The sequence below is a fragment of the Fusarium musae genome, chromosome 1, assembly GCF_019915245.1.
Source record: "Fusarium musae strain F31 chromosome 1, whole genome shotgun sequence".
In the NCBI taxonomy this organism is placed as follows: domain Eukaryota; kingdom Fungi; phylum Ascomycota; class Sordariomycetes; order Hypocreales; family Nectriaceae; genus Fusarium; species Fusarium musae.
In genome coordinates, this window is record NC_058387.1 from 4,001,802 (window position 1) to 4,023,102 (window position 21,301).

Sequence of the window (21,301 nt, forward strand, 5' to 3'; positions counted from 1 at the left end):
CGCTGTTGGTCCTCGCTCTCCCCCTCATTGCACATACGTATGTCCCACCCGCTTTATAACGCAAATGCCGGGTTACAAAATTTCCTCCTCATAACGTTAAACCATCATTCTTCTAGCATGTTTTCGTCTCACAATAGGTAGTTTCCCTTTGATATATCTCCTTCACAGATTTCTAAATAACTCAGACACATCGATCCCAATCTGTCTCTACCTCTTTGGCGCAGGCGCACTCCAGAGTCCCTTGGATGTCTCGATGACCCTATTTCCGTTGTTTCCAGGCTGCAATGAAGGGGGAACATTGGATGCTGATGTGTTGCCCATAACGACGTCCGTCTCTGTCTGAGTTCCATATCCACTATCCTTTGGTTGGTTGCTGCCCATTGAGATGGCACTATCTCCCTTTTTGTTGGTAGGCGGCTGCTGTCGCGCAGCGCCGCGGCCGGGTTCCTTTGAACGAGCTCCATCCATCATCCCACTTTGAGCCTCACGCAGCTTATTGATAGCACGAACAGTATCAATGGCTGCATGTAGAGTCCGGCGAGCGTTGAAGTTCTTCTTGATATTAGGCAGAAGGTTCTGGCTCTCTCCCTCGGCGTTGATAAAGCCGGCGACAAATGGATGCTGGAGGGCCTCATGGGCAGTGATACGCTTAGTAGAATCGATAGTCAGGCAGCGCTGGATGAAGTCCTTGGCGTGACTGGAAACGCCACGCCAGTATTCAATAGGTGTGAAACTGTAATCTGCGTTGAGAATGGCCTGCATCTCCTCGAAGTCAGAGTCGCGATCGAAAGGGGTATAACCACAAAGCAAGAAGTAGGTGATGACACCGAGAGCCCAGAGATCTACAGGTTTGCCATGACCTGTCTTCTTGAAAATCTCGGGAGCCATATATCCAGGAGTACCACAGGTTGTAGTCAGAACGTGAAACTGTTCCTCATCCATGATCCGTGAAAGTCCAAAGTCTGCAATAAGCAGGTCTGCGTTGTCCTCGGGGGTTCGGAAGAGTAGATTTTCAGGCTTTAAGTCACGATGAACGATACCATGGTCATGGAGGTACGCGACAGCTGACAATGTGGCGCGAACCAGATCGGCAGCATCTGACTCAAAATAGGAGCCCTTTCGGCAGATTCGGTCGAAAAGCTCACCACCGAGTGCAAGATCGGTGACGAGGTAGAGGTTGTTCATGGTCTCGAAATAGTCGACAAGAGTAAGGATATTTTGGTGGCCCATAGAGACCTTCTTGAGCACGGCGATTTCGTTGCGAACCTAGCATTGCGCATGGCGTGTTAAAAAAGGACAACAGAACAGGAGTTTCAGGATCCAATAGAGCAATCCTCACCATGTGTTCGCGACCAGCCATGAGCCGCTTATTGATGACCTTAGCCGCATAGTAACGGCCAGTGTCTATGTGGACACATTCTTTGACGACGGAATATGAGCCAGCTCCCAGTGTCTTGCCAACCTTGTATCTACAGGGCTGGACTTGGGGTTGTTGGCGGGCTGCAGAGTCCATTATGAGAATATGGCGTCGAAGTTGAGACGAGTCGAGACGGAGAGGTGATAAGAAGATCGCGATGCCCCGCAGAGCGGAGGGGGTGGCCTGTCGCGCGGCGTCAGGGTGCAGTACGAGATATAATAAGATTGTCTGGTTCGGAGAAATGGGCGTCTGTTGTTGAAGAGAGAAACACAGGAATCGAGAACAACCGAGTTGGAGAGAGTAGATATCAGCAGTCGAGATGGCGATGCTGATGGGCTGAAGTGAAGGGGTTCGGTTGGGTTGGTCAGTAGGGTCGGGGCTAGAGAGGTGGGTGGGGTTGTGTCAGACAAAGTCTAGCTGAAAGATGATGGATGGGTGAGAGAATGACAATGGACAATAACGCTCAAGGCGTTTTAGTTCTGGACGCTTAATTGGTAAAGTACGAGAAGAATTGGTTCCCGGCAGTGATCACAATTATGAATGCCAGGCCATCAGATGTGCCTTCGTATCCCTCTTCTCAGTACCTAGTGAGCTGCCCCATGTTCACGGGGCTAGATACCATGCATAAAAGGAGGTATGGCAGTTCATGACCCTTACCTATCAATGGTGCGGAGTGACAATGACGATATTTCGCCTTCAAACGCATCATAATTGTGGTTTCTGTTCCCTGAGAGAAACCATGCTCTGTTCTTGTCGGGTCTCATTTCAGTCCCATCAGTCTACTGATACGGAGGCGCAGTAGTCACCTGCTGAGGAACCTCGGACCATCTGCCGCTATTGTTTGCTTTCAAGCTAAATCAAATAGTGACAGCTTCATTTCTTTTAATTTGTGCGTACAATTTTGGCTTTCGCCATCTGAACTTCGGTATTGCTCGGTAGTGTCGATAAAGAACAGGATGTTTCTTTTCAAGAAGGTTTCAGAATTATATCGAGATTCGTACTCCATCCACATACCTCTTCGCAAGCTAAAGGCATCTTTATATCGCTATCAATTTAATACTGCTGGTTTTGTCTCGCTTTGTTTGACTGATGTTTGCTCAGTCAGAAGGCCCTCTCCGTGATTGTTTCTTTGCGCTGGTAAACTTCTTCTGTTTTATCCTTGTTTCGTGGAATCTTCTGCCACTAATTGATGTAAGCAATTGTTATACAACAAATAAAGCGACTGACATCTCCTCATATTTCTTTTTCTTTTCCGCGCTTGTCTCAGCAGGTATCACATCTTTGTAGATGCTTGTTACCTCCTCAATGAGCTTTCTTCTGTTGTCTTCCGCATTCGCATCCCGTGATCGTGAATCTTGGGCTTGGAAGGTCAAAGAGTCATTGGTTGCTGTGTAGTACCTGGACTTGCGAATGCCAGGATGTAATGACTTGGGGAGTACTGACAGCAGTTGTCCCAATGGATACGCTGTGATTGCTTTTGTTTCGGTCCTTTCACCTGTGAGTGCTAAAGACTTGCTTGGTTGTAATTACGTGTATACTTATTGACATGTTGACCTCCTGGTCCACTCGAGCGGGCGTATGTGGTATTTCCTCGCGGCAGCTGTGATGAGCTGAAAGATTGAAACCACGAGCGAGCTTCAGAAAGAGCCTCTTGATCGAGCCCGGTGTCGAAGGCCTGGTATCTCTTGAACCGAGGCGCAAATGGGCGGTTTGTCAGATATGCTGGAACGGTTCTTGGACGCGGCGCCAGAGCAAAGTGTCGCTGAAGCATCGTGAAATATAACAGTCGAGCGATCCAAGTTATTTATTAAATCTGACAGGTGAGTAATATAAAAAGAATATTTTGGCTTGCTAATCCTCCGAGTTCGATGTCTCATAACATCTGAAGTTTGGGTCTCTCAAACTCTTGGCTTTCGCCTGATGCTTGTCTGTGGCTGAGATCTTGGTTGTGAGCCAAACACAAATGATTTGTTGACCGCCTTGCCAATTCTGGAGTAGCCTGTCGTTAGTTGTGGTTCCCGCCTGCGCCCGATCAGCCTCAATTGGGATCCCGAAACCCAGCCTTTCACCTGTCTCGGTCTCTGACTTGCCCTGCCAGGCCTGGCCTAAATTACCTTGCCTTACTTAACCCAATCGACCTACCTCACCTTTTCAACCTTCATCTGCTCATTTCCCTCAGCCTGCGACACATCGTCGACTTCACTCGTGCCGCCATCTTCAATGCTCTCGGTGTCGCGACTCTAGATACTCTCTCTAGCCCATCTTCCTATACTCTCACGTGCCTGTGTCTGAGCCCCGGTCTTCTGGAGAACTCAACTCATTTGGCGCGATTAGCCAAGCTCCGACGTCGCAAAACCCTCTACCCGACTGCCTCCCCTGTCAAAAAAGCTGGTCGAGTCGTCTTCTATCTTTCTAGTGACCAACTGGTGAGAGTGCCGATTCTTTCGTGGCTTCTTGTCATCCTGCGTCCATTTGGTCTACAAGTCGACCTTTTCGTATTTCGTCTGAGGGTGCTTTGACCGCCACTCCGTCTATTCCATCACGCTTCCAGCTTCCGTCTTGCGCCAGGCCGTCGCCTGGCGGCACTTCTCACTGACCAAGGAGCCGAGCTCATTTGTTTGATCATCAGTTGCACCATCTCTTGGTTTGCATTGTTTGTACGACCAGCGCTGCTTCAGAAGGTCGTCCCATATACTGCACACCAATCTCCAACCTCAGCCTTAATTAAATGACAGAACCCGAGGCAGAGCTTCAGGCGACTGCCAACCTCTCCCCGGTCTCCCCATCACCTGTTCATTCAGCCACCTCGTTGGCGGTCCCTGTACTTCAAGAGACCGTCGAGACCATCGACGCCATGGTTGCTGCCGCTGCCGCTGCCGCTGCCGCTACCGACGCCAATGGCTCTATGAGCAAGGCCCCTAATCTTGAGCCTATATCAGGGGCTGGTGGTGATGACGATATCGTAGATGACGACAGCCTCAACGACCCTTATGGTGAAGACGACACAGACGTGGCCGCCCAGCAAGTGCCGCAGCCTCAGGTTGAACAAGAACTACCCGACAGCAATGACGATTACGCAAAGACTTTTGATTCACCAATTGGGGCGGAGGAGGGTGAAGACGGAGTCGTCGAGCCACAAGATGTATCATCGCTACCACGAGAATCCAACGAAATTTCTCTTTCATCCGATCATTTGACAAATCGCACATCTCAAGTCTCCCATGTCGTTCATGAATCATCCTTGTCGGCCCAGCCAGGCCAGTCTGCGATATCAACTACTTCCAATGCTTCCTCCGAAGCTCAAGCTGCCGGCGTCGCGAATACCTTTACGTCGCAGCCATCCAACCAGCAAACGTCGTCTCCAAGCACGGCCAAGCCGGGCGCCAGTAACGCTACCAGCACTGCCAGTCCCTCAGCTGATATTCAACGCCTGGTTGCTGATCTCACAGCGCCTTCCAACTCCAACACACATAATGCTCCGTCCGTCTTAGGTGAACATTCTCCCGAGTCTGCTATTCCGTCTTCAGCCTTCTCGTCGTCAGCTTCTCTTCCACCGAGGCCTCCGCTATCACAGGCAGTTCCTCAGACGTATGCCTCGCAGCACCACCCACCTAGCATCAATGCCACTATTCCCTCGAACCTAGCTGCGCCCTCTACACCCGGGCAGCCATCCACTTATGTGGCAACTGGCGCGCCTGCTGCAGTCCCTGATGCTCTGGGTGAATTTCCGGTCCCGCTTGGCTCCGGTCTCCAGTCGCCTACTGCCATCACTTCTATGAACGCCCCTCCATACCCACCCAAACCTGCTCTCTATAATACTGATCAAGCCCAAGATTCCGAATATGAGCGCCAATGGAATCAATTCTTAGCCGACGAAAACCAGTATATAGCTGAGGCCAAATGGGACCGTTTCCCAGAGGGTTCACGCATTTTTATTGGTACACGATCCGCGTCCGGCGCGTCCAAAAATGGCGCTCACATATTCGCTACAGGCAATCTCTCGAGCGACAAGGTGTCAAAACAGGATGTCTTCGATCTATTTCATCGGTTCGGGAGGATTGCTCAAATCTCACTCAAATCTGCGTACGGCTTCGTCCAGTACCATTCTATTGAGGAAGGACAGAGAGCAATGGATAATCTGCAGGGCATCGAGATCAAGGGTCGTAGAATTCGTAAGTAGTGCTTGTTGTCTTTACATATTGTGCTTCTAACGCTATCCAGATCTAGAAGTATCGCGGGCCCAAGACAAATCAAAAAAGGACAAGGCTCGAAGCCCAGACAGAAACAAAACCCGCGACAGTGGCCGTCGAAATGAACGGCAAGGCCACCAGACCCGGGATGATTATCGATCTGGTCGTGGTCATTCTCCTCATCGCAACGATTACGGAAGAGATGAGTCGTATGGTCGAGATCGAGGCTTCTATGACAACAGCAGGGGGCGTGCACGATCTCGGTCCCCAGGATACAGTCGCAACGGCAAGGACAACAATTATCGACGAAGAAGCCCGAACCCTTATGGGCGACCCCGACATGAGGCTGAGCTTGATCTTCCACGGAGGTATGGCGCAGACGTCCCTGACGTACAGGTCATCCTTCAGCCAGATGTAAATCGCGACTTTGTTAACTGGGTAGAGCAAGCTTTCAAGTCCCAAGGTCTCAGGTCTGAGGTTATGTTCCTGCATCCTAGGATTCCTAAGGACATGGTAGTTCAGCGGCAAGCGGCTGAAGGTGTTCATGCCGTTGTTGATCTCGATATTCGAGCGCAAAGCTCGGGCAAGATTCCGGTACAGGCCTTTGATCGCTCCGCTGGCTCCAACAATGTTCGATATGATCAGTACGAAAACCTGGACCCCGCTACTGCAGCCAAGGTTATTCTTCAAGCCAAGGCATCAGGAGGCCCTCCTAGCTATGGTCAAACATACCGAGGAAACGGCTATGGCAGTGCTCCTTATGGAGGTCAGCCCCCGTATCAAGCGCCTGCGGCCAATTACCCTGGCCCTCCCCCTCCCTCACATTACGGTCAACAGCAGCCTTCTCCAGTCAACGTCGCTGACATCGCGACCATGATGGGTCAGCTCGACCCTGCGTCACTTCAGCAATTGCTTGCACAGGTTCAAGGGGGCGTCCAAAACCCAGCGCCTGCTCAAGGTGGTTCAAGTGCTGCAGCAGCTGGAGCACCTCAACCCGACATCCAGGCACTACTTGGAAGTCTGGGTGGGAATGGTGCGGTGCCGCATCATCAACAACAGCAGCACCCTTCAGGCCCATATGGAGCTTCGTACGGGCATGGGCCACAGCCACCGTCGAACGGAGATGCAGCGGTTCAAGTTCAGAATATCATGGCGCAGCTGGCTAGATACCGGCAGTGAGACTGAACGACAATCTGTGAGCTCTTGATGAAGATGAGATATTGTGTGTGGCTGATGGCACCCTCTTATGATACCACCAAAGGTTACGGTTTCTTTTAGATGCTGGGATTTCTGGTATTCTCTTGTTCTTTTATTCGTATTCTAGATTTCACGCCGTCTTAACGGCATCCCTACTTAGGGTTAGATAATGGAGTGTGGTGCGCTATTAGTAAGGTCGGAAGATGGGTGAGGCGTTGATGGACGAAATTCTTGATGGCTATTATGATGGTTTAGCAAGGAGGAGACTACACCTCGCGCGAGCATAGAATATGATAGTATGGCCTTTAACGACGGCGGTGTTGTATCGGTGTGCATCCTATACCGAATTGCTATAGGATGAGGTATGGCTGGTGTTTTGAACCTAAGATACCCAACGTGGTCTTTAGATATTCATAGTGCGCTCACTATTGGAGCAGCTTCCTATTCTTTTCGAGTTTCCCTGCGATGCCAGGTTCGTGGGGGCATGACTGACCTCTTGAACCAGGCCCCGGTGGTAGAAGGTCTTCTCTGCAAGGCATAACCGTCTCTACAGTTTTCTACACGCGACAACGCTTTCGTACCAACCACCTTCAAGACAGTCCAGGGGTCGCAAAGCAGCTACTTCTAGCTCGACATGGCAATCTAAGTTAGTTTGTGGAAGGCTGTGGAGATTCGGAAGGCTTACAACCGACGTTGCTGTTTTGTGTGATCTATTTGCTAACTCGACACTCTCAACCAACATCCTTCAGGCTGAAAAGGAGCTGCCATGGTGATCGTCATACATCGCCTTCCCTTCTACCATCCAAAACTTTCATTGTGCCACCAGACTTTGCGTCCCTTCATCACCCACGGCGTCACACTCTTGCGTAGCTCTCGGCTCATCTCGACAGGACCGCAGACCAGAATAGCCACACTATCCTGCTGACCCTTTTGGAACGTATCGTCAACGATCTTTTGTAGATCAGGCCTTTTGCTGTTTCGAACGACAGGACGAGTGCTCGGTTGAGATAAGTTGTTCATTTCAACACCAGCTGCGTTGTCGCTGTCATTGGCAACACCCATGTCTCCTGTGAGGAAGAGCTGCACTTGATCGTCGTCGAGAAGAGACTTGCCAGTGGGAGTCGAGGCGGCCCAGGTTGCGTCGCCTGCACTTCGAACGGCCCAAACGAGCTGGACATTCGTGGTCGAGTTCTCAGCTAGAACAGCGTGATAGAGTGGTACAGCAAATGTTGCTCCCACACCACCAGCCACAATGAGTATACGGCTGATACCTGAATTTATGAGGTCGTTGAACGTCTTTCCAATGGCACCATAAGGGCCCTCAATATTAAGTTCGACCTTCTCAGTCAACCCTCCAGCGTTGGTAGTTGAGGATAGATTGTGCAGACGGTTCGTCATGGGGCCATTTCTTGTGCGTGCGACGAATGTCAACTCACCCGTCTCCTGGTTGGTAAATGCCACAGTGAAGGGATTATAAAGAAACTCGAAGACGAGATAAGGAGCTGAAAATTGCCCAATTCCTGGTCGCGAAGCCGCAGGGACGCTGAGATAGATGTGAGATCCGGGGCGGCTGGTGTACTTGGCAATCTTTGGAGCTGGAAGCTTGGCAGAGACTTTGACGAGACTTGTGCCAGGAATAGCTTCGATGGTAGCGGGAGCTGTGATGGTGGTGATCTTTCGTGCAGCAAGGTCAAGAACGAAGACACCAACGGCCTCGGCAATATAGAACCGTGAGGACGGTGCATGATAGTAGACTAATGGGGGGATAGCAAAGGCTCCAAAGAGGTGAACGATGAAGAAGAGTCGGTATGAAGCCTGACGAACGCGAGCCATGGCTGTACCGTTAAGCACATGGAGAACAGTGAAGCCAGCAACACCTGCAAATACAACCGGGGCGAAGAAACGTTTGAACCATATGCCAGATTCTATGAAGAAAATGTTGTATAAGATAGCATGGAGTATGAGCAGGGAGTAGATAATGCGACCAAGCACACGATGATATCGATTGAGATGCTCGTGAGATGAGTGAAGCAGGTATGCGTAAGGGTTGAGCGCTTTGAGAGCCAGGAGATACTGGATAGGCATCTGAGATGTTGCAACGATGCCCACTCGCTTTGTGAGATGTAGATAGTCTGTATTGTCAGCAACAAACCCATATGAATCCGAGACGGACTTTACATACCCTTGCCTGTGCCATGAACGCTCAGGACTAACAGCCATGCTGTCCAAGCAATACCCAAAACCCATTCATCACGTTGTCCCCAATGACTTCCCATGAATACTACGTCCTCACCTAGCCACCACTGCACAATGGGGCCTTTATCTATAACTCTAGAGATCCATCGTTGTCGATTCGCTTTGACGCCTGGTGAACCTGGAACTTGATGATACCCGCTGTTACGGCCCTTGCGCACACGATTGACGAGTCGAATGACGAGAAATAATAGCGCCGGTACGAAAGCAGAGAGATGTGCTATATGTGCGTAGTAGTCGAGGCTCAGGCGACGCTGGTGCTTTTCCTCAACTGTTAGAGTGAGGAACTCATATGGCCAGCCCATCATGAGTTGAGTTGCCTTTGGCTGGAATCCGAACAAGGGCTCGCACAGTTTCTGATGAGATAAACCAGGAATATATAAGTCAATTGGATGAAACTCAGCTACGTTCGTGTACTTACTTATTAGGTCCTAGTCGATGAATATAGCTCAAGAAGACAAGATATGTGGTTTCATGATTGGCTTGGTCAACAATCTCCAAGGAGGACAGCATGCAAATTGCATCAACCTAATTGGTCAGCACTTCTGGGCATCCCGATCTATATCCTACCCTACATGATGGCTACCTTACCTAGGGACTTTTGAAGCAAGTAACCAAGCCTGCCAAATGTGAATTCTTTTACAGCGCAAGCATCGAAATAGGAGAATGTGACTCGAGTCTTCGATTTCCACATGATGATAGATGATTATGATACTCTTATCTTGATATTTATGTTTAAGTAACTTCAACCAAACATTCCTCGTGCGCACTAGTCCATCCCATGACACCCTAATTAGACCAAACTGCAGAGGAAAGCCCAGAAAACCATCATAACACCAGAGCTCCACTAGCAATGCCAATCGCCAAACTCTTCATCTATCAAGACCGTTGCTGGTGACTCTGCGTCTACTGTCAGTCTTTGTGTCAACATGGCGGGCTTGAATTAAACCGCACAAGGCACATTACAACCCTCCCATATCACAATGGCTTTATGTTACCCTTGAAATTAAGGCAGAATTTAGCTCTTCGCATCGTCATGATCAGGTTCGAACTTGGTCTCGCCAAGCATGGGGCCGGGTGACGATGTCATGGCAGTCTGTGTAGCCGGCTGAGGCTGGCTTTGCACCGTTGGACCTGTCGGCCGGTTTGCCTGGGCTGGCTTCTGGGCTGGCTGATTGCTTGTAGCGGCATGTAGTCTCTGATCTAGCGCCCTGAGGGCGATGGCTCTTCTTCTCTCGGCCTCTGCGCGAGCGCCTCCAGGGGCACTCCGTTGGATCCGGCTGTCGTTTCGGGAGGCGTCTGCCGGTGTGAAAGGCGTACACAACCTCATGGCAACCATCACCAGGAAGATCTGATCGGCGATGGCAGCGACGAATGGCTTTACCGGGCCAGGGAAGAACTCGGCAAATGCAAATGTCTCGCTCGCATCGCCGCGGAGGGAGGCGTCTTGTGCCGAGTCGAGGTCGGGGAACACAGTCTTGTAGAATCGGAGATAGGTCCAGCTGGTAAGAAATCCAAAGATGGCAAGCCACAGAGCAGCTCTGGTCAGGAGAGGCGTGAGGGAGAGAAAGAAAACAGCACCGATGTAGATGAGAGGAAATCGAGGGACTCGGAGAGATATGACACCGCGGAACAGGGTTACGGTATGCGCTGGGACGAGTTGGCTGAAAGCGACAAGGAAAGCAATCTGAACGGGAATGGTTCCAGCAATGACAGTCAGGCTACACAATTATGTCAGTTTCTCTTTATCTAGCATTACAAGCGCAACATAATACATACGTCCAGTTCTCATTACGTGTAAGCGTGAAGCAAAGCACCATAACGCAGAGTGTCAGGAAGTTTGGAACCAGCGATACAATAGCGACAAACTTGGCCAGCTCAGCCGATGACCATGCTCTTTCGAGATATCGTCCTCCGTGGTATATCGTTACAGCAGCAATTCCGAGCGTAAACACATTACTCTCGACAAAAGTTGATGTTATGAACGTCCAGGGATAGATGATAGACAACTGCGGCACCAGAGTCAAGTAGGGAATGACGATGTTTGCGTTGGCAGTCCATTGCCGATATCTTATGGCAGCGCTGAGGATTGACTGGCCTAGTAGAGCAATGAGAAGGATACGTGTAACCGGCGGAATATTTATTCGAGGCGGCATCGTGACTTGGTTATGTAGGTTTCAGGTTCGGATCGGCTCTTTTTCCAAACTCGTTGAGGCTATCACAGGTTGGATATGTTGGGCCGTTGGTGCGATATATCGGCAGTTTTAACTCGTAATTCGTCAAACAACCCGAAGCTTGATAGTGATTCTTTTTGCGCTGTAGCTATTGTCGTAATCGGGAATTTTTGTTGTCGGCGCTGGCCTTGACAAGGTGTTTTATTGTCTTGATTCCCCTTTGATGCCACGAGAACTGAACTGTCCTCTGTAAACTTACCTATCAGGCTATCCCTGCGGTTGCCAGCCTCACCACTTTAGGGGACCACAGCCTCTTGTGGCGCACAGCTCGTCTAGGAGCCTAAGGCAGCCACAACTTACAATCCCCATGCAATGTGAATCCCTGCATATGAGCGCCTGATCAGTCAATTTTGATGAGGCCTCTTTCTCCTCATTTACGTAGGGTCTGAGAGTCTAAAGCGATACTTTGATCATCTTGTGGACTAACAGTCCAAGTATCAATGTCTATATATATATATATATATATATCTACATATTGAATTTATCAGAGAAACTCAATCAAAACTCGACGCGCTTTGAGATCTATCTTCACGAACGCTGGTGCTACAAGCCTCAAGCTTTCGAGATCTGACTGTGGAGACTTTCGTGATGCGGCTGTTCAAGACATCGCTGGGCCAAATCTACCGTATATGAAACAGTTCCATCACTATTTATGCAAGCCCTATACTGATTTCATCCTCCACAGCAAGTTATCGGCTCACCTCACAGTCCAGGGGAGGAAAAAGAACCCAGGACCTTGATCCTCAGTGACAAAAAGACTCAGGTAACTGAGTTAATTTAGGATACCTTTTGCTGAGTTTATTGTAACACCTTCGGGGACTCTGTCAGGACACGCTAACAAATATCTAGACATCCATTTAGCGGAGGGACTCTGATTTGAGACTTTTGTCAGCAAGGAAGACCATTAGGATTGACGTCCTTGATCCACTAACTAGTAAGTGCCCACACCTTTTAGCGATAAAGCCACGGTTAGAGTTTGAGATTGAGATTTTGCTGAAAACCTCATTTGTTTCACCTGTTAGCGTTGCATATTCAAGGCCACGCTGAACTCAATAACCCTTGCCTCCGGGAATATCTCTCGATGTTTAGATGTACGGCCATCGAACTCAATATTACTGATGTCGCGCCCTGTACTCCGTATCATCAATATTTTGGGAGATGGAGATGGAGATGCTAAATTCGGTCAAGGTTCGGGGGCCTCGGCAAAGAACAAGATGACGGGTGCCATTCAACGCGACCAATTCTTGATTCACATCTGATTGGTCAACAACGTTTAGATTGTCGATGCTGTTCCCCCTGTTAGCCTGTGCCTCTCGAACATCCATCAAATGGACTCGGTGGGGCCTCCCGACTCTGGAATGTCGTGCAGGGCAAAGCAGAGACAGCCACATCTTTGATCTTGCCATGGTCTACTCCGTATTTCGTTGCCGAGGCGAGGGCATTCGAGTCGAATGTCATTCTCAATTTTCAACATACCAACAAAAATGACAGCATACAAAATTGGGAGCTGCTTGCTCGAGACGCAACCGGAGATTTGTGTAATGTATAGCAACGGCTCAGGCCATGTTGCGTTGGTGGAGGGTCCAAGTACCGACGGGAGATGTACAAGGTCAAGCAAGAACCTCGGGAATGTCACGGGAGGCTTGCAACAGGATAAATCACGTGACAATGAGCCACTGAAATGATGGCGTGTTTATACTTGATGAGACCTTCTAGGATGGAGGATATCATGAATATAGGTGGTGGTTATGCTCTTGTCCTGGGCGAGCGAGGGCCTCAAGGACTTAAATCGTCATCAAGTCTGTGCATTGATATGATAAAAACAGAAGAGGGAGAAAGGAAAAGCACGGGACCCTGTCGAAGTCAAAAGGTGCGGGTACCCGCCAAGTTCGGAGGTTTGTCGTGGGCTACTGTGCATGTGTGGGTGGAAGCAAGGCATGCATTCGTGGGCGCTCCTAGGCAGCGAATTGGGGGGTGTTAAGCTGTACATCCCAGAGATCACAGCTCCGTGTCCTGGGTGACGATGATGAGGTTGTTCAAGTCGCGTCGCCTTCGCGAAACAGTTGAAACCACGATCTTTTTTTTTTTTTTTAAAAAAAAAAAGAAAGACTGCTAAGTTGGCGGTTCAAAAAAACCCGGGCATGGGCAGCCGCTGGCCCCGGTTGCATGGTGGGCTGGCTGCTTGGCGGCCCCTTTGCGCGAGCTAGAGTATTGCCACGTAATGATGAGAGTTCAGACAGGGCTGTGAGTGAGCGAGAGCACCTTTTTTGCGATAGACGGGATGGGCCAAAACATTTTACATAGTTGCAATGTTTCTCTGTACACAGTCGCTGACAACAGTCTTTGTCTCTGTTGCACGAGATGTTGCGAGGGTTTTGAGCAGTTGCACAGCTTATGACTGCAGTTTGGAGATGACGCTGGCAACCTGGTCAGCAAGCAATGGAACCGAGCCAAGTCGTGAGCATGCCCTGCAACCTGTAGCCCTGCTTGTCCTCGCAACAATTGATCAGTGAGTGCGCTTGTTTTTCTCTCTGCCTGTCTGGCGGCTATCGGTGAGCGTAGCGAGTTGTGCATATCATGTCACGCAGAGACAGCTGGATGGATGGATGCTCAGAATGGACTAGATGACATTGGGTGTGGCATCCATGCAGCTTGTCCGTGGTGGCATCTGCCCGTCCGGAGCTGTGGGAGCCAGGCGTGCGGCGTGCAAGGCAAGCTGGCAAGCAAGCCGGTGTTTTTGGTGGGCCTATTGATTGTGGGCTTGTCTTGAACCATCCATTCGCCTCCCCAGACTGGTTCGACGGCGGAAGGTTGAGTTGAGTTGAGTTGAGGTGGTGGAGGTGGTGGCGGATATCGTTGAGGGGCTTTTGCTCCATTACCTACTTCGTCGTGCTTCCCAGAGAAATTAGGTAGCAACAACGAGCTGCTGCCTCTACGGGTACCAAGTCGTGACATCGCGAGTCCGGAGACAATGAGGCCAAATTGGACTCGGAATCTCTAGTGAGTACCGCAGGGGTGAAAGGGATGGGCGGGGGACAGAACCTGACACATTTTCAAGTAGAGGTACATTGATCAAGTCGAGTCTTGAAGCCCTTGACCCAAGCTTTGAGCCTTGAACCTCCCATGGCCATACCCCTGTCGTGGCCGATCTGCATCCGTCCGTCTCAGATTTTTGGGAGGAAAGGCGAAATGCATCAGCCCAAGCCCTGAAGCATGGCAGTGAATGCGGGCTAGCCGTGACTAAGGCAGCCGACGTCATATGATTGGGCAAGGATTCAAGAAGCCTCATGCACAAACTGGGTGGAAATCATTGACGGAACACCATCACACTCGTAGCGGCAGGGGCGTAATCTAATTGATGACGAGCGATAACAGATTTGCTCGGTTGTGTTTTCTGCTGATAGAGGCAGACCAGAGCAGGCAGCAAATGAGCGAAGGGGAAGAGACGAAGCAATCCTTTCCCTGGCTATGACCCGTTGGTTGGTTGCCCCTCGTTGTCAGTCAAGTCACTCTCGAGTGTCATCACCCAACAAGGGGCATGATCTTCGAAACCTTGCCATTCTCGTGGACGGATGCTTGCTTCTGTTGAAGGCGAACCTACTGGTAACGATGATGGAATGACCAACAATTGAACAGACCAGACCAAGCCTGGCCAGGCCAGGGGATATCTACCGTTGTCTTCAATGTGTGGCACGGTCATGGCTAGAAGCAGGGGGTGCGTGCTGTTATTTCAGTCATCAATCATCTTGGAGGTTACATTTCACCATCAATATCCGTCATGGCCCAAACGGGTTCAAGGACCTTCAAATGCTCACAGCAAACCCCTGCTTGCCCGAGCATTCAAGGTCCACAATCCGCAGGTCCACGACCCCTGCTCGACGAATCGATTGGCTGCCACTCCACCATCTCCAAAGTACCGATACCTTTAGCAGCGCGCCAGGCATGGGTGTCACTGTTTTTCTCCTCTAAAATAGAGAACGAGTTTGTTGGAGAGTCTAAGAGTCCAGTTCTGTCTGTTTTTCCATCCTTCGACCTGGCGTTCGCTAGCGCCTGCCCCATTTCAAGACCGCCGTTCAGTGGGTTAGCTCCCTTGCACCCAAAAGCATCTCGGTAATACGTGAGTTTAGTTACTAAGGTAGTGAGTTGTGTGTACTACTTGGACGTTTTGTGCTTTCTAGTCGTCATCCCGCTATTTGTCGAGAGCAGATGCCACGAGCAGCCAGTCTTGTCCGATCACGCTGTTTACTGTTGCTCTGCTTATCAGCCTCCCTGGTCTGGTATCACATCACTGGAAGTCTTGGGGCTATTCGTGGATCGAACGAATTGGATGGTTCTGTTGTACCTGCAAACTGCCCCCCCAGTCAGCCCCGTGCCTAGCTCCCCGTAAAGGCCCCGTAGCTCCAGTGTGAGCAATGTCGCTTTATCCTTGGCGTTTTAAGGGTACCTCGACAAGGTGTCCGTACCCTTCCTAGCCTTCCAGTCCATCCAATGCATCAATGAATCCTTGCACCACCCCAACTACTTCGAGCTAGCAGAAACGGGGAGAGAGCCACAGGCAGAACGACCTGATCCTGTGCTAGCTTGGCTGTGCCTGTTAGGGACCTTGCACAAGAGCAGAAGCATTGATTGAATCTCGGGCTGGGCTGGGACGGGAGTGACCTAAGGTACAGCACAGTACAGGGGCGGTAGAGGTAGAGGAGGGAGGTACGTACCCACTCATCACCGCCCCGACTGGAACCTTGAATTTCATCTTTCTTTTGCATCTTCACTTACCTTTCCTCGGACAAACCCCATAAACAACATCGAATAATTCAGCATCGCGCTCGAGAATAGGTTGGCTTCACGGGAGCCTGTCTTGAACTATTCTTCACATCGTCAACTGCGTCCCTTCAGCGACTCTGCGCCTTTTGCGGCGCTCTCTGGGACCATGGTCGCTAAGGAATTCCTCGACTCGGATAGAGTCAACTTTCTTGTTTGGAGGTTCGTCACTACTTCGCGTCCTCGACTCACAATCACCGCGCCCAGTCGCCGTCTAGCTGTCACCTTTTCTCCCTACCTCTGGACCTTTTGCTGACCATGAATTTCTGCGCGCCCACAGATTTCTTCTTGAAGGCAGTATGTATTACGTCTTCGCGCTCAAGGCGCCACAGCTAAACTAACCACACTCGCCCACAGATTATCGAGAGACTGCTGCCAAATTCCAAAAGGAGTGGCACGTCAAGCAACCTCACAGAGAATTCGCCTTTGCGCCTCACGTCAAGAGCCATGCATTGGTTTCGGTGATTAATCGTGGCCTTGTTTACCACGCGCTTGAGCGCGAGCATTTACGAAAACTGGTAAGTAATCTTCTTGGGGAATCACTGCGAATCTATCGAGAGTTTCGGCGTTGCGCCTGTTCCCCCCACCCATTAAGGCGAGGTGGGCTGTTTTCATGACAAGGCCATATTTCCAAAACGGTCAGAGGCTGACAAAATTCACCACATGCAGCTGCCTCAGGATGCAGCTGCGGATGCAGCCGACTCGCTGCGGATGGGCATTTTTGGACCTCTGGACGCGCACCCACAAGGAAGAATTGACGCAGATGAAGAGGAAGATGCGGAAGGAGAGGACATTATCGAAGAGGAGGTTTCAAGAAAACGTGCCCCTCAGCAATTATCGAATGTGTCGCCAGCAAAGCGACAACGGTTAAGCAATGGATTGGAGAATGGCGCCGATGGATCGGCTACAGCAACGGTGCCAGCATCAGCATCAGCATCAGCACCAACAGCAACAACAGCAACAGGAACGGATCCCAACGTAGCAGCACCGGCACCAGTAACGACACCTATGGAAATTGACAACCACCCTGATAACCATGCATATCCTTCACCTCTCGAGGGCGAGCAAGCGCCAGAGCCAATGGTGCGGACTGACGGCCCTGAACAGGGTACCCAGGTAGACAAGGTCGAGGAGCTGGCTCCAGAGACGACCTTCATCCGCTTGGTATATGATGGCCAGAACCAAATTCAGGGAGACCGAGGCGCTACGCCATCACCTTCCTCACCCTCTGGGCAAGATAATGCTCCCATCCTTTTGCGATGCGAGTGGAACCCAAGAGATCCGTCCATCCTCGCGGCTGGTGGCACCGATGCGCTAGCCCGTGTTTGGACTGTCCCTCGCGCGGGCCCCATCGAGCCGGGACAAGATCACGTGTCACTACAAGGTCACTCCCTTATCGATCGTGATGTGCCCCGCGATACCATAACGACGGCCATGTCGTGGACCAGCGATGGCGCTGCAATTGCAGTAGCCACAGACTCGAGGAACCATGCCTCGATCAATGTGTGGTCCGCTGAAGGCGCACATTTGCAGTCGATGGAATTATCGGAGCCTCCAATCATCAAGATGCTATGGAACCCTAACAACACAGCTCTACTAGCCATTTCCCCGGACAAGGGTGGTACTCTTATTACCGTTCACTACCCGCCCGCTGGAAACTCCCTGTCATATGTCCTCCCAGATCACAATATTGATGCTACACCTTTTGATGCCGCCTGGACTGGAGAGGCGGAATTCTTGCTGTGCGGTGGCGACCTAATGCTATGCCTCCAATGCACAGATACAACGATAGTGCAGGCCAGGAAATTTGAGACCAAGGAAGACGATATATTTTCCCAGGTTCTTTTTGACGGACGTTCGCGACTAGCCGCTACGTCCAGCGACAAGGGCACACTTGATGTAAGGATATACTCGAGAGTAATTTATCGAAAAGACATGCTGACTGGTATAGCTGTGGGATGAGAGTGGCCATCGAAGGTCCATCTCTGCTCACCAAGGCACCATTACTGCGATGCAATGGCAGCCTCTGCCCGAAAATCAGCCTGGACCTGACGACGAGCGTTTAATTGCGACTGGAGGAGACGACTGTGCGATCCTTATCTGGAATGCCCGAATGCCCGAAAGCAAGCCCAAGTGCTTCTTGACCATGGATTCGCCAATTATGAGGCTCGCTTTCACGCCAGATGGTGCATTCATCGCGGGCGCGACAGCAACTCAGATTTTGATATGGAAAGTTGGAAGTTACGCTGTGCCACGAGCAAGCTGGAGTCGACCGGTGCATCCGGGGTGGCTTAGCCCCAAGGCCAGTGCCGAGACGGACGAAGAAGACGAGCACTGCTTGTGCTGGGATGCTGAAGGCCATAAATTGGCCTATGGCTCCAATAGTAGGGTGAGTCACAGGACATTACCATGTGCCTAATTGCACTTTGCTAACACTTGAAAAGCTCGCCATCATCAACTTTCGAAGATGACGACTACACCAAAAATGATTTGTCTGCGACATTAATAGGATCTAGATGTGCGAGGAGACAGTGCGGAAGCCCTCATGCAAAGCCGCTACAAGAAAAGGCGACTTGTTCAGGCACGTCTTAGGAAGACAGTCTAATAGACTGTGATGCGAATGGGCATGGTCGGAAGCCCTTAATGTCTATTCTCGCTTGGACATAGTTGGTGGAACTATTTGTACGAAACTGCGAGCTCGCGAAAGCTCTCTCTTGTATAACACGACGACGAACTACGGCTGGCTGGTCACGGGGGTGGAAATTAAACTCCCTGATTGGCATATACACAACACTATCTGGGCACCTCTCAAAGCACGAACTCTTTGTTGAATGAAGGAGCATGGATAGAGGTTATAGGAGTACAAACGACATTGCTTTCATCGCATTACTTTGGTTTTCTTTGTCATTTTTGGTTTATTTCTGGAACCAGGGGTTTCGAGGGCGGGCTGGGTTACCATGGGAGGTGAAGGCATACGAAAGGCAGGCAAAGTACTGGGGATGCGTTCTTATATGAGATTTGGGTTCTTGGGGGGCATCATACCCAGTCTCCACGGTGTTATTGTTTTTTTCTTTTTTTTTTTGGGGGGGGGGGGGGCTTTCTGCATTATTTGTACGATTATATACTGGGGGGGGGGGGGGGGGCTTTCTGCATTATTTGTACGATTATATACCATCTGGGGTGATGAAACGGCGCAGAAAAACACAAGAGGCTTGTTTTTACGTATAAGGAGTTGAGGTTGGTTCTAGCCAAACCGAAGATGTCAGTAAAGCAATAGTTTCAAAGAGGAAAATGAACGTTGTGACGTATCGCCGCCAATCACAACGAGTGAAAAGGGGGCTCGAATGGGAGGGAAGAGGAGTAGTAACATGTACATAACAGGCCAGCAGCAAGGTGACCTACATAGGTAACTTGCAGTTTGTTGACTCGATACCGAGATGGGGGAAAAGGGAATGGTGTAAAGATAGACGGAAGAGATGCACTCGAGACTTGACAGTGACAGGGTATATATACGAGGGGCCATAGCGTCGGGAAACATTCAGGTTTCTTCTGGACCATGAGGGTCTGATCGAGGCCAATCGGATCTGAAGAATGAGAGTTCTCAGCTGTACAGCACAGTACAGTAGAGTTGTTGAGGCTCAGCACGACAGGGAGTCTCACCTGCAATGTACTATACTGTACTGTAGTCGTCTATCAGGTAACCGAGGATCTCATGGCCCCCTCTCCGCGACTCTTCTAGCGTAGTCATTTGTGACAGAAGGTCGTGATTGGAGGCTGAATTGCAGACTGAGACACCATGCACTGTTTGCCTTGCATGTCTCAGCCTCAGCTGCAGATCAAAAAGTATATAATGCAGTATCATGGATATGAGAAAGAGAGAGAGAGAACAGGCCATTGTGTGTGTGTGTTGTGTTTTTGGGGGCGTTTGACTTTGGTCTTTGGCAATTGTTGTGTTTATCTGATGAAGGCGAAGGATCATGGAAATGTTATAGAGTAAGTAGACGTACGTGTACATGTCTCGATGATTCTCTATCGTGCGAGATGGTGTCTCTCTCACATCTTAGACCGAGTCACTCACTCACTGTGCTTTTCTATCGTCGATAGATGGTCTGCCCCCCCAAAATACTCCGTCCCCACAAAGGTTTGGTTCGTTCGCCCGGTTTTCCATTTCCCTTCGAGGCCATGTGCATTTGCATGTTCCCTGCATTAGCTCTGTATTTGTATGTATTTCTCTCTTGTTTCCTCTCTGCGTGTCTCCCATCTCTCGGAGGTTCATGTAAGTGACGTGCGCCCCGCTTCCATTGGAGGGGTTGGTTACCTTTTCAAGGTCAGGCAGGGCCCTTGTCTTTCTCGCTTGTCACTGGGAGCTTATGAGTTGAGCTGTGTTGAACGTGAAGGAAGCTGAATGACTCGGGAAGTCATCAATCACTTTTTCTTTTTCTTTTTCTTTCTACCCTTTTCTCATTATCTATAACGAGAATCTGTTCATTGTCTCTGGAGCACCTTCATCTTCAAACCCCAAATACATCTTCAGCACTATTCTCAGAAGCAAAACAAGCTCTCCTATCAACTCTCTTCCTACTACCACCAACCAACCTCTACCAAAAAAAACATCCACAACACAATGTCTTCATCAACGCAGCACCATCAGTCAAATCGCTCATCAGGATGGACGGAACAAATGCGCGATAGGCAAGCCCGCGGTAAAAACCCTTACAGCGAAGAAAGCGACGTGAGCGATGGCGAACCAAGTCGTCTTGGACCTCAGTATCGTGCTTCGGCTGCACGACCTTGCACCGCCGACGCTGATTCCTGCAGCCCCATGTTTGAAACACACATAGAGAGAGAGCGGAGGGGAGAGGCTTTGTATATTCTGGATAACCATGCGGCTCTCATGGCACATGCGCAGGCGACCGGCGACGTATGTATCACCACCGCTTTGATATGAAAATGCTAGTCGTGCTAAACCATCGTGTACAGAGCATCGCCGGCCAACGGCTTCGATTCATGCGCCAACTATGTGGCTTCGAGGACAAGCACGATGACAATGGCACGGCGAGGAGCAAGCAGAATCGCCGAGTCAGTGATAAAATCTCTCGATAGTACAGAGTTCTCGTCCTAGGAGGAGAGAAGACTGCCCTCGGTGAAATAGGGATCTTTTAGCAAACCCATCACAAGCCCTCTATAACGGA

The 21,301-nt window shown here is 50.3% G+C and overlaps 7 protein-coding genes across 7 annotated transcripts; 3 read left to right on the forward strand and 4 right to left on the reverse strand.

Moving 5' to 3' along the window:
* Nucleotides 1–207: 207 nt before the first annotated feature.
* On the reverse strand, nucleotides 208–1,513 carry J7337_001203 (uncharacterized protein; the record flags this gene model as incomplete). The annotated part of the gene is made up of 2 exons (XM_044818946.1): nucleotides 208–1,266; nucleotides 1,340–1,513. The coding sequence occupies 2 exons, from the start codon at nucleotides 1,511–1,513 to the stop codon at nucleotides 208–210; spliced, it is 1,233 nt and encodes a 410-aa protein (XP_044686648.1).
* A 1,106-nt stretch (nucleotides 1,514–2,619) lies between these two features.
* Nucleotides 2,620–3,188, reverse strand: J7337_001204 (uncharacterized protein; the record flags this gene model as incomplete). Its single annotated transcript, XM_044818947.1, has 2 exons — nucleotides 2,620–2,882; nucleotides 2,948–3,188. 2 exons carry the CDS (start codon nucleotides 3,186–3,188, stop codon nucleotides 2,620–2,622), a joined length of 504 nt encoding a protein of 167 aa, XP_044686649.1.
* A 957-nt stretch (nucleotides 3,189–4,145) lies between these two features.
* On the forward strand, nucleotides 4,146–6,786 carry J7337_001205 (uncharacterized protein; the record flags this gene model as incomplete). Its single annotated transcript, XM_044818948.1, has 2 exons — nucleotides 4,146–5,589; nucleotides 5,639–6,786. 2 exons carry the CDS (start codon nucleotides 4,146–4,148, stop codon nucleotides 6,784–6,786), a joined length of 2,592 nt encoding a protein of 863 aa, XP_044686650.1.
* An 813-nt stretch (nucleotides 6,787–7,599) lies between these two features.
* Nucleotides 7,600–9,362, reverse strand: J7337_001206 (uncharacterized protein; the record flags this gene model as incomplete). Its single annotated transcript, XM_044818949.1, has 2 exons — nucleotides 7,600–8,936; nucleotides 8,987–9,362. The coding sequence occupies 2 exons, from the start codon at nucleotides 9,360–9,362 to the stop codon at nucleotides 7,600–7,602; spliced, it is 1,713 nt and encodes a 570-aa protein (XP_044686651.1).
* Nucleotides 9,363–10,075: 713 nt separating this feature from the next.
* On the reverse strand, nucleotides 10,076–11,213 carry J7337_001207 (uncharacterized protein; the record flags this gene model as incomplete). The annotated part of the gene is made up of 2 exons (XM_044818950.1): nucleotides 10,076–10,778; nucleotides 10,837–11,213. The coding sequence occupies 2 exons, from the start codon at nucleotides 11,211–11,213 to the stop codon at nucleotides 10,076–10,078; spliced, it is 1,080 nt and encodes a 359-aa protein (XP_044686652.1).
* A 5,005-nt stretch (nucleotides 11,214–16,218) lies between these two features.
* Nucleotides 16,219–18,714, forward strand: J7337_001208 (uncharacterized protein; the record flags this gene model as incomplete). Its single annotated transcript, XM_044818951.1, has 6 exons — nucleotides 16,219–16,271; nucleotides 16,390–16,406; nucleotides 16,467–16,627; nucleotides 16,779–18,008; nucleotides 18,061–18,498; nucleotides 18,619–18,714. The coding sequence occupies 6 exons, from the start codon at nucleotides 16,219–16,221 to the stop codon at nucleotides 18,712–18,714; spliced, it is 1,995 nt and encodes a 664-aa protein (XP_044686653.1).
* A 2,019-nt stretch (nucleotides 18,715–20,733) lies between these two features.
* Nucleotides 20,734–21,212, forward strand: J7337_001209 (uncharacterized protein; the record flags this gene model as incomplete). The annotated part of the gene is made up of 2 exons (XM_044818952.1): nucleotides 20,734–21,030; nucleotides 21,090–21,212. The coding sequence occupies 2 exons, from the start codon at nucleotides 20,734–20,736 to the stop codon at nucleotides 21,210–21,212; spliced, it is 420 nt and encodes a 139-aa protein (XP_044686654.1).
* Between the last annotated feature and the right edge of the window lie 89 nt (nucleotides 21,213–21,301).